Source organism: Trachurus japonicus, chromosome 3 (genome assembly GCF_045865225.1).
Source record: "Trachurus japonicus isolate A0001 chromosome 3, Traja_1.0".
Classification (NCBI taxonomy): Eukaryota; Metazoa; Chordata; class Actinopteri; order Carangiformes; family Carangidae; genus Trachurus; species Trachurus japonicus.
Window position 1 is genome coordinate 39,671,038 of NC_140909.1, and position 12,075 is coordinate 39,683,112.

Genomic DNA, 12,075 nt, shown 5'->3' on the forward strand with positions numbered 1-12,075 from the left:
CTTAATTGCAAATGGCTTTGAACCTTTAACTCAGAGGACAGAGGAGCTTCATGAAGATAAAAGGAAATATCCCGCCTAGAGGGCATGACCTCCTCTGAGTGGGTGTGTCCAGCAGCTGCTGGCAGTGAGGCTGTGAGGGTCAACACAGAGTTACACAGGGGTCAGAGAAGGTGAAGAGTCAGGCTTACTGGGCGGCTGTGAAGCAGCACAAGCTTGGTGACTCGGATGTTGATCCGGACTCCCAGACTCTGGTGGTGGAACATGTTGTACACCTGCAAAAGATGGAACAAGACTCAGAGACGTATCTGACTCCTAGCTGCTGCTTCATTCATAACACAACAGACAGGACACAAAGTTTAAGTCAATGTGCACATGCACAGTTTCCCTTCATGAAACACAGTAACCTTAACAATGCACAACACTGTGGCTTCATACTTAACATAGAACACTAGTGACTGTTAATGGTCAGTGTTAGTCCCTCATGAATAATGATACATGACTGCAGACAGGGTTACAAACTAAACAAAGAGACACTACAGCAGCTGTCAATCAAACAGGACAATTTCCAAACTGAAACAAAGTGATCAAACATGGAGGGAGACATCTTGAATGCTTTGTTAAGCATCATTACAACTGACCAGAATCACAGACACTGGCAAACCCAAATGTTTCTTCTATAAAGTAGCACCATGAAAATGTGAGACTATTTTGGTCCTGGGTTTCTGTAATAAGACCTGTAAAAGCTTTTGCCTTTAGTTGTTGACATGTGCACACCAATTGAATAAATTACTTTAAATCATTGTCTATAATTCTTAACTCTATTTGACCTTTTCTTTCTGTCAACATCATGATAACTGACTGAGCTGGTGAAAAAGACTCAGTACATTCATGCAAAATATTGGGAAAAGCAGAAACTAGACTTCTCTGATTCCTGCTTCATCACCTTTACATTTCATCACATTTGGCTTCACAACTGAGATATAGTCCAACCCTCTGCTCTTTGAGATTTGAATGGCTTAATTAAAGGTGTTTTGGGGATTGGTATGGCTCATTGGCATCATCAGCGCAAAACACTGTTCTTTTCTTTATGCTGTATTTTAATTATTACATGTGAGTGTAAGACGTAACTACGGTATTATGTTATATTTATTTCTGCAATATGACTTTTATTCTATTCCTCTTTTACACTCCAGTTTATGCATATACAGCAGTTCTAAACTAGGTGTGGTGTTTCCATCAGGACAGCAGCATCTGGGAAATGATCACACCTCCATCCCTCCACCCTTCCAAACCTTCACCCTACACCCTCAGTCCTGAATCACATCTAATTCTATCCAGTCTAAAACCAAGTGTTAACCTGCAAACAGCCCATTCTAAGTGTCCTCTTTCATTTTTTTTTACACCCCAGGTATAAAACTCAGACTGATCATTACATCAACAACTATACAAGAATGACTTCAGACACTTTCCTGGTCATACTGGTCTGACACTGGACGCACTCTGGTCCTAACTGAGTGGTGAAGTGATAATTAGCTGATTGCAAATAATTAAGGCAAAGATGACAAAATTGATTCCCTACTTTTCACTCCCTGTTCTCCACTCTCCCTTTAGTTTTCCAACATTGTATGGACTAATTGGTTGATATTAGAAACTTAATCCTTCATGTAAATAATTACGACTTGCAGCCCTGAACAAAAGTTTCCCTGCTGATATCAAAGCAGACAGGTTAGAGCTTTTTCACTGTCCCCTCCAGCTCTCCACTGTGCATGTCTCTCCTCTCCCCCTGCTCTGGCCTCCAGAGCCCGAGCCAAGGCTACAAGTCTCCCCTGTGCTGAGCTGAGTACTAAGCAGCTTTGTTCAGTTGGCTGGTCCAGCCTGTTGTTACAGAGGGCTGCACGGGTGACAAAATTGGGATGTGGTTCTGGCTCGTCTCCATCACTGTGCAAGACGTCCAGCAGCCAAGTGGGAGTGTGTTTACATGCACAGAAGTTATCCTGGTTTCTTCTTGTATGGGATGTGATGTTTCCATGGGAACATGAGGAAACCAGGTGACTCTGACAGTACCCAGGTGTGTGTTCTGTCTGCAGCAGATAAGCTTTCGCTCTTTAGATCTTTTCCACAAACTCTATCATGACTTTACTGAGGGAAGTACATCAGTGTTAGAAGATTAAAGGACACGATCAGTTCATCAATAACATGGTGTTATCTTCCATTTACTGTATTTTTACCACAAGCTTCCCTCTTTTCTACTCTCCCTCCATCACAACTAAACATGGTCTGTGGAAACACAAAGGGGACTAAGGGGATTTGGAATACAAACACACTTGACACTTGATTTGTTGAGCACAAAACAAAGAAAAAGGCTATTTGAGTTACAGAGCTCCGGTCTTACCATGTTCATGACCGTCAGCAGGAACCTCTGGGCGGCCTCGGCGCCGTGGTACTGCACCATGTCCGAGTCCGCCACCACCACCGTCTCCACGGTGTAGGTTTCATGCAGGCGGATGGCGTTTCTCTTGCCCCGGAGGTCCTCCGCTACTTTTGACCTCTTCTCCTTCCTCTTCCCTGCTACAGACAGAAGACACAGAGAGGAGCAGCATTACAAAACACTGCAGCTGTGTGTGGAGCTGAATCTCAGTGGTTTGTTCGCCGCCACTATGCATTTCAAACTAATTAACACTGCAAAGCACAATGTTGTTCCTCTATTGATTATGAGAAAAGACCTGCGATGGGAATAACAGCGTTATAAAATAACGGCGTTACTAACGACACTACTATTTTTCAATAACGATTAATCAAAAAAGTTACTGGTTCCCTGGGTTACAACGCTGTTACCGTTACTGACAATAAAACGCACCATTACTCACCATTACTTGACTCCCGTCACAAAATAATACACCTGTTAGAGTGCACATTACACTCTTAATTAGTCCGAAAAAAGACGATTATCTGGAACTAACCAACTAACTCAGTATTCCTCTGCACAGGCAGGCTCTACGTGTTGGTTAGTTCCAGATAAATGGGAGGTTAGGAGAGCAAGTCCAAGTAATTTGACATATTTGAGCATTTTATAAAAAGTAACGCAAAAGTAATTCCGTTACTAACTCAGTTACTTTTTTAGTGAATTAACTAATAACTATAACTAATTACTTTTTTAAAGGTGACATATTATGGAAATATCACTTTTTGAAGACTCTTTAACATATATTTGGGTGTTTGTCTTGCCTTCTGGCCCCTAAAATGTGAGAATTGACAAAGAAATCTGTAATGTGCAGAATCCCTAGGTTGAAATCCATGTGGTTTTATGAAGTGTTCCCTCGGTTGTCTTCCAGTGATGGAACTAGTTTTTGAATTTGCATAACCCCACCCCTACCTGGGACCAGTAGAGGGGGCGGGGCAAGCAGTGGTCCGTTTGCATCTAAACCGACAGGCACTGAAACCAGCCATTCTGAACAGGGCTGTTTTGAGAAGATGAAAAGAGCTGTGATGTTTGATCCTTGAGGGATTTAGAACAAAGCATGTCACAGACATGTCTTTAAGACACCTGGGAACAATTTTAATTTGTGGAAAAGGGGCATAATATGTCTCCTTTAAAGTAACGTGCACAACACTGGAAAAGGGGTACTACACCCTGAACAGGTCAGCAGTCTGTCACAGGGCCACATACAGAGACAACACACACTCACATTCATTTAGACTCACCAGTTACCCTATTGTGAATGTCTCTGGACTGTGGAAGAAGGCAGAATACCCAGAGACGCCTTCTGTCTGTGAGGGTACAGTGCTACAGTAACCACTGCTCCACCGCGCCGCTCTCTGACAGACAGTTTTGTCAGACATTGAGTTCAAGAGTTCAAAGTGTTTATTGTCATTTGCACAGTGGAAAGGTGACTTTCCCTGACAATGAAATTCTTACTTTGCTGTCCTCGTCATAGAAAGCCAGCAATTATAAGGAAAAAACTAGATAAAAATGGACAATAAAAAGACAACAACAATAATACAACACAACACATTGCAGGATTGTCCAGCAAAAATTGTGTGACTTGACATGAGTTCTAAAGTCCTGTGTAGTCAGACTAATAGACCTCCACCTCTGGCCCAATTCCACAGTCATTGTGGTCTGTTCACTGCCTGTTAAAACACAGACAGTGACTTCTGTACTCTTACTTTTGTCTTTATAAAATATGTTCTGCCAATTCCTGGCTCCGCTCTTTTTTATGTGCCTACAAGCAAAGTGACAAATCAAAGGTTGTAGGATAGTCTACCCACTGTCATGTTCTAGCTAGTGTGGTAACAGAACTGGGTCTGGGGTTTCTTGGTGTTGCAGACTCTAGGAACCACATACCCGAACTAAAAGCACTGATTACTTAAGGATCACAGTTGCTATGACATCAAGAATCTGAGGATGACAGTCAGGGAACTGACCATCTTCACCAGGCATCAGGACTCAGCAACAAGCTGAAAACCTACAGTGTGAGGCAGCGTGGGGTCTCAGCCTGTTCAGACTGCCAACCAAACTGTGTGTCTAACACCAAGAACAGAAAACTGCCAAGTCATAAAAATGACCTTCAAACTGTAAAACAAAGTTACCTCACAGCAGCTTGAGCAGCTCCAGCCCATGGGGCCAGAGAGGAGCCAACCAGGGCCAGTGAAAGCCTCAGTGTACTTCACACAGAGCAGCTGAGACAGCCAGTCCAGACTGCCAGACTGTGAGAAAGAGACTATTCCGTCCTTTTGTCCAGTACTGTACATTTTGTTCCGTACCATAAGATGAGTGTGTTCTGATCTCTGTTGGTGCTGCAAACAAATTAAAGGACTTATTTTATAGTTTAGACTTACACCACAGTGAAAACCCTCTGGGAAAATGTTAATCAATTCCGTGGGAGAGATCGTTAACTCTACTGGTCATTGTATTTCTGCAACATGGTCCAAACACAACAAACTAAATTTCAACAAACTGATGTGTGGCAGTGAAAAGACTCACATCAACTACGACTCCTACTTGTAAAGCTGTGTGTCAGCTGAAATAGGGACTACAGTATGACTACTGTATGGCTTAATTCCCTCCAGAAAAAAACGATGTATAGTGTGAGGGGAAAACCAGAGGATTTTTTTTCAATACATGATGACCTCTGATGAAAACAATTCCACAAATTGAAACTTTCATTGGCTGAATGTGACTGTGTGTAATTGTACTGAACTGCTTTCAACTGATCCTCAGAACCAATGTATCCTTACTCTGTGCTGTCTGGTGAGGGGTGGGGTAGGGGGTGGGATCGTGTCTTTGTGATCTGTTTGTCCTATATGTTTTGTAAGTGACATAATTGGGAATAAAAATAATTATATATACTATTTTTTTTTTAAATTCCCTCAGATGATCTACATGGAGGAACTTGCATCTTTTCCAAGTTTATCAACAATTATGAAAGGTCATAATGAACAATGTTCCTTGAAATACCAATCTTCCTCCCAAAGTTACATAAATTCTTCTTCATGTATTATATATAATATATGATATTATATTATTATATAGGCAGCTTGAATTATACTTTCATCTCACTAAATTACATATAATCCCTCTAGTATTTTCCACCTTGAATAAGTGTTTGCGTTGGTGTCTTGACAGAATGAACTGCCTCATCTTTTTAATGGGATGGAATGAGGGAACATTTGAACAACAACCCCAGTCACATTTTCGATGTACAACTGTGACCCTACGCTTCTGCAAGACCCAAGCTTATTACAATTATATCTATATAACTACATCTTCAGCACAAGCCAATGCAGCATTATGGGTATTGGTTTTGGCAAGTAACACTTGGTCAGGGTTAGAAAACGACTAAGGCTCTGCTTGAAACACGGCAGCAAGGTCTGTAGCACAATGCGCACTTGGTCTGCGTGAGAGCTTTGCTGTTTTGTATTGTGAAAACTCAATAAAAGTGTTCCTGGGGCTGTCGCTAAAGAAAATAAATGACCCTGGAGAAACAAATGATCTGTTAAGCATTAGTTTGCTGACTAGCTATGCATGAATGGATGCAGCCACACTTCAGAGGAGGTCTGACTCTGTTAATCCTTCAAATCATCCATTGCTTGGCTACAGTTTAACTCAGTGGCATGACAATGACTCTGATATCAATGGGTGTCATCACCTCAAAGACAAACAAGAATGCTCTGGTCTGAAGTCAATGTGATTGATGTTAAAAACGACTCAAATAATAGAAGATGTTAGATAATTCCTGCAAATGTCAGCTGACCACCAAGATCCAGGGTGGTGTGTTGTGGTGTTGGGGGGCAGGTGACAATTCAAGCAGAAAAGTCCTGACTAAGAAGAATCAGATGACTCTGGGCTCCCGGAGGTGACACTGTGTGCACAACTTGAGGCGCTGTCAGATTACCAGAGATGAGAAGTCATTCATTCCAGCAGAGGGAGAGGATCAGAGCAGTGCCCTTCTTCAGCAACTGGCTCTGCTGACTGTGGGCTTTTTTCAGACTCTGAATTGAAACCAGACCATCAGTAGGCTACTCCGGAAACAGGACGTGATACAATGGTCTGGGAGGTTGGATTTGGAGGAGTCCACAAGAGCAAGTGTGGTGTCCAGTCCAAGAAGGTTGTGTTATAGGACCAAAGATCTGATGAGTAAGCAGCTGAATCTGAAGGACTTGCAGAATAAAAGTATTAATTTCACTGAAAAAAAAATAGAATAGAAATAATTGTTTCATACATTTTTATGGGTCCAAAATAAATATTTACATCTGGTTACGTTTGCAACGTGCATCTACATGAAATCTCTGTGTCAACAGCATTAGTACGTTGATGCCACGTGAGGCGGAGCTCAGGGGGGGGGGCAGATCCTGATAGCTCTGTGGAGGAATGGCATTGTACTAATGCTAATGCTAACTGACGGTCAGTCGGTACTGTAATTTTTCCGGTGCAGGCGTGATGCTGCGGGTTTGTCGGGTTCGTCTGCAGGTCAGTTAGTGTGAAATGATTCAGATGTGTTTCCAGCCGCTCCGGTATTTGGCGTACCTGGCAACCAGTACAATTGAAGGTTGGAGCGAGAGCGGGCGAGTGTTAGTGCGACACATACTGACCAGGAGGAATTCAATTTGTAGCTAACCCCTTTAATGAATTATTAAATCACGTATTGCAGTAACATACTATTAATGGAGGCATCTCTGTCTGTCTGTTGTTCAATTATCTCGATAACTGCTCATCTGGTTGAACACAAATTTGGCAAGTGTTTTGCTGATGACCCAAGAAAATGCAGTGACGATTATAGTTGACTAGAGTTGTATGAACAAACAGTTCTCCCTGCTCCAACTGCTACCCCAGAGACCCAAACCTGGATGAAGCGGAAGAAGATGGATGGATGGATGGATGGATGGATGGATGGATGGATGGATGGATGGATGGATGGATGGATGGATGGATGGATGGATGGATGGATGGATGGATGGATGGATGGATGGATGGATGGATGGATGGATGGATGGATGGATAGATAAACAATGGTTGGTTATGGCTGGAGGGATTGCAAGGGCTTGGCCGATACCATCACTACCAAGCCCAAGCTGATATAGAGCTGTAACGAGTGCTGCATTGTATATTTTCCTTTATGAGCGACAGGTCAGACTGTTGCTATAGTGTGTGAACAGTTTTCTAATATTTTCCTCTCTGATGCACAAACACATTCACCAGAGATTTTTTTATTGCACATGCTGAATCTTCAGACATAACCTATTATGTTCATGCCAATTTCTTCCTCTCTGATTCTAGTCCAAGGTGAAGGCTGCTGTGACACAGTGATTAAAGTTATCTGCTCACACACCAATTATTAGGTACACCAAGGTCTGAGATATAACAGTCCTGCACTAAATCCTCCTGAGTGAGGATCATACTGATCAGTTTTTATTAAATCTGTTTAAGTGGATGTTGATATATTGTAAAGGTAATTTAACAGCTGTAATTTGTAAAGCTGTTGACCTGTGTTGAGTTATAGTGAGAGGTACGCGTAATATTTTGTCAACCTTAATCTATTAAAATACAATATCTGACATAACGTTAGGAATGCCTTCAGTTCAGCCTCCATTATTAAATCATCAAAACAAATCAGCGTCTTCAACAGGGAAAGGGAGCTGACAGCAAGTGGCCACAAACACTGACCGTATCCCACCTCGGCAGAAGAATTAAGCCTCCCTGCAGGGATCACAGAGCTACTCCATGAGTGAATGGGAGGGGGACGGGTGGGAGGGGGGGGTTGTAATAAAAAAAGAAGAGAGGATGTGTTTGAGGCTCACAGAGACAAATAACACAGTGTTTTAACAGTGAATGCAGCTGCAGCGTTGCAGGGGAACAGTGACTGTGCCTGCCCACAACTCTGTGGGAGAACTTTGCTTCATACAACCACTGGGCTGCTGCTGCCGCTCAGACCTGAACTCATTACTGTTGTTTAGAGACTGTCCCATGATAAGCGGAGTTTACGTCAGAGAGAAAAAAAAAAAAAGTTTTGGGGGAAGAATCCATTAGCTTATTTTCAACATATCGTGATGCCGCACCTACATAGGAAAAGCAATGTCCTAACGTTTCTCAGAGGGAAGGAGAGGGACCGTCTGTTTCACATTTTTTTCATCAGAGCCTTTAGTGGTGGGACGACCGGTCTGAGGAGACTTCTTTTAAATGAAAGGCATATTCAGAGATGTTTTTGTGTGATGTTGTGTTTTTTCTCCATCTCTATATTGTCATTTTACTGCTTTTATTGTATGAGCTTTATTTATGAGTTCAGCTCATCAAATGTTTGTGCTGCCTTTGGTGTATCTGTGTGAGTCTATTTGCTGATCTCTCCAATAGCTCTTAGTTAATAGTTGTTGTCATCGTCATTGTCGTCATGGTTTTGCAAACCATAATGATGTCAAAGCAAAGTTTACTTTTGACCATTTGGATAAAAAATGTTGTCACCTCATTTTATATTTGGGTTAAATTGTGTCATAACTTTAGTGACTTCATCAAAAATCTAACCAGTTCATCCTCAAATCCTAATCAGTGTTTGTGACAAGACAGAAGTATGACAGCCAGACTGCCCAAACACAGAGGACATACAGTAGTGTGAGCGGCAGCAGCTCCGATGCTTCGCGGTTCACACGGCGACAACATCAAAGCTGCATTAGGACGTTGCCAACAGCCACGGTAACCTTTCTCCACACCTGTTAGCCGGAGATTTCCAGGCTTTGTCACGAAGCTCTTTCTTTGTCTTTCCACTGTATTTTACTTCTCAGTGATATGTCATTAAAAACATAGCATAAATTCTTGCGGTCCTTTTGGTTTCAAACCTCTGACCTCGGATCTCGTCTCTGTTCAAACACTAATGACGGCCTGGACGTGCAGGCTCTGCTGTGGTAAGTAGTGGTTGTCCTGCTCCGTAAAGTAACCTGGTGGTTTACAGCGCCTTGCAAAAGTATCATACCCATTGAACTTTTAAATTTTTGTTTTCATTATATTTTATTGGGATTTTATGTGATAGACCAACACCAACACAAAGTAGTGCATAATTGTGAAGTGGAAGGAAAATGATACATGGTGTTCAAGAAGAGAGTGTCTTTTTGTCGACAGTCTAATAAACAAAGAATCCATCCATTATCCCTAAGCATTGTCTATCAGTGGAACTTGTGTCTGTGTCTACTTGTAGATCTAAATGAGCACAGACTTGCTCGGTATGAGAGGACCACAGTGAAGCTGGTCAAGCTCTCCTGGGAATCAGGTGAGAAGCAACAAACAAATTCACATGAAAAGCTCCTATTATAAAATCCATGAGGTCATTAGAAACATCAGCTCAGTGTGTGATCAAGGAAGGAGCCGAATCTTGTTGCTTGTTGACCGGCAGGGAGAAATGTGTTTCTGGTTTCTTCTGGTGTAAACAGCCGAGTGCTGTTTACACCCGCATCCTCCTTCCTCCAACAACAACAGTCTGTTCACAGCCTACAGTAGATGTTTTCACCTGCACCTGCAGTCTGAGGACTCAAATATGTAGAACAATATATCCCAGATCAAGTCTATATTGTTTAAACATAAAATGTTTTTTGTTTTTTTTTCTGGATTCATATTTACTGTGTATTTGTCCTCTGCGTCTGCGCTGCAGTTTCTCCTCTGATTCTGTGTTAATCTCAGTGAACATCTAATCTTATCTGAGCAGTCTTTTCACTTAAACCACACATAGTCAGGGATCTGAAAAAAATCTTAACTTAAACCACACACATAGCCAGGTATCTGAAAAAAGTACATCTTTTAATGCATTTTCCTCTTTCATCCACATGAAAACTCTGTTTTAAGTCAATGAAACCTTTTTTTTTTAAAACTCCAGCTGATTTGATGAAAACAGAGTTTTAGGTTCCTGGACATATATGCGCCAGAAAATGCACAGACGCATGGTCAGGACAGCACAACGGTGTTTATCAGGGTTCAGTAGATGAAGATCTCTGTGAAAATGATCTGGTGTACGATGTTATTATTGACAACAGAGGGGAGACTGTTGTGTGCGCATTGGCCTCTGTCACTTTATGAGTTCAGCTCATCAAATGTAATCAGCTATCACATTTACACAGGTGAAGCATAGAGCTACATCCTCTTCTTTAACGCAACACCAGGGAAACTTCTCTCCTCTATGAGACGGGTGCAGATTGAACCACAAGGGAAACCGGTGTGATCTGCCCCACACAGTGAAAGAGTATCTCCTGAGGAGCAAGAGGACCTGGAGGTGAGGTGCTCTGGACCTGGTCTGTGACCATGAAGGAAGCGGATGCCTGGGCTTCATTGTTGCTTCAACTTCCTCTGGGCTTCTCCCCACTGTCTCAGATTCCATTCACGAAGCAGGAATTTCATTACCTCTGACAGGACAGAACAGGCCGCTGCAATAAGCATTATAATTAAAAAGTGTCCGTGTTCAGTCGTCGGGAGCAGCGAGCGAAGGAGTCGGAGCATTCCTCTTCCACATCACAACCGATACTTTCATGAAGGAGAAACTTAAACCCTGCATCGGCCACACCTCTCCTGCAAATGCACACATGCAGAGCCACATGGAGGGCTTCAATAAGATCACATGAGAGTGGACCAGACACCTGCCTCACAGTCACAGGCTGATCAGTCAGCTCCGCTTCACCACTCATCTCCATCCATTGATCATCCAGATCCCAAATTTAACCATGTACATTTAACATATTTTGGAAACAATGTATGAAACTCAGGTGTTGTGAATTCTCAACTCCAATCTCTAGTGGGGCTTTTTCATAATGGAATTACAACAGTCAATGGAAGAAATAAAACCATAACTGATAAGACTACAATTGACCCTTTGTCAAGTCCCGCCCTCCACGGTTACTGTTTTGCCAAACAATGGTCACGAAAGAGTTAACTCCCATTGGAAACCATTGAAAATTTGAATGAACTCATCTATCAGGAAAATGGTGTCTGTGATAGAAGACAGACGTGGCTAAAGATCAATTGAACAGGAATTACATGACATTTCCGAAAAGTGGTGAAAAATCATTGTTTTGGTCACTCACAATAGCTAGTTAGCAAACGACGCTAGCTAACGCTTAATCTCCGCCGAGCTCCCATTTCTCCTCGTAAAACTTCAAAGTTCAAAAGACAAGCAACTGTAACGTTACTTTACCTTTTAACCATTTAACCATATTGAAAAATTAAAAAGCCGTTTTTGCCGAAAAAATTGCTGTCTACCTAGCTCATTTCATACAGCTTCATCCCAGGGTTGTCCAACCTTAGAACGCTGCTCAACTCGTGACATGGAGAGAAGCACTCTGATTGGTGGATCAGCAGACCAACAGCAGGTCAACAAAGGTTTAAAGGACAATTCCAGGCAAATTCAACTCGGGGGTGTATTTTCCTATCATTTTAGGTCTAAAAGAAGGAATCTGAAGATTTTCAGTTTAATTGCTCCTGTTTTGCGGTAGTTGCGTCTGTCCCCACATCGCCACGGCAGCAATGAATGGGAGTGGATGTAAGTTCCGCTGTTTAGGCTGTTTCCATCCCTCAAAGCCGCAATTTTTTTCCACAGACAGCGTCAG

At 42.2% G+C, this 12,075-nt stretch overlaps 1 protein-coding gene across 3 annotated transcripts in view; it reads right to left on the minus strand.

Moving 5' to 3' along the window:
- adamts17 (ADAM metallopeptidase with thrombospondin type 1 motif, 17) overlaps positions 1-12,075 on the minus strand; it is a 135,789-nt gene that overhangs the window by 95,848 nt on the left and 27,866 nt on the right. For 2 of the 3 annotated variants that reach the window (XM_085772572.1, XM_085772586.1), the window contains exons 4-5: positions 2,393-2,568; positions 189-272 (exon numbers count right to left, since the gene is read on the minus strand). In XM_085772572.1, the coding sequence (XP_085628698.1) occupies positions 189-272; positions 2,393-2,568 (260 nt within the window). The remainder of the gene's footprint in view (positions 1-188; positions 273-2,392; positions 2,569-12,075) is intronic. The other variant, XM_085772580.1, reaches the window with a different exon arrangement.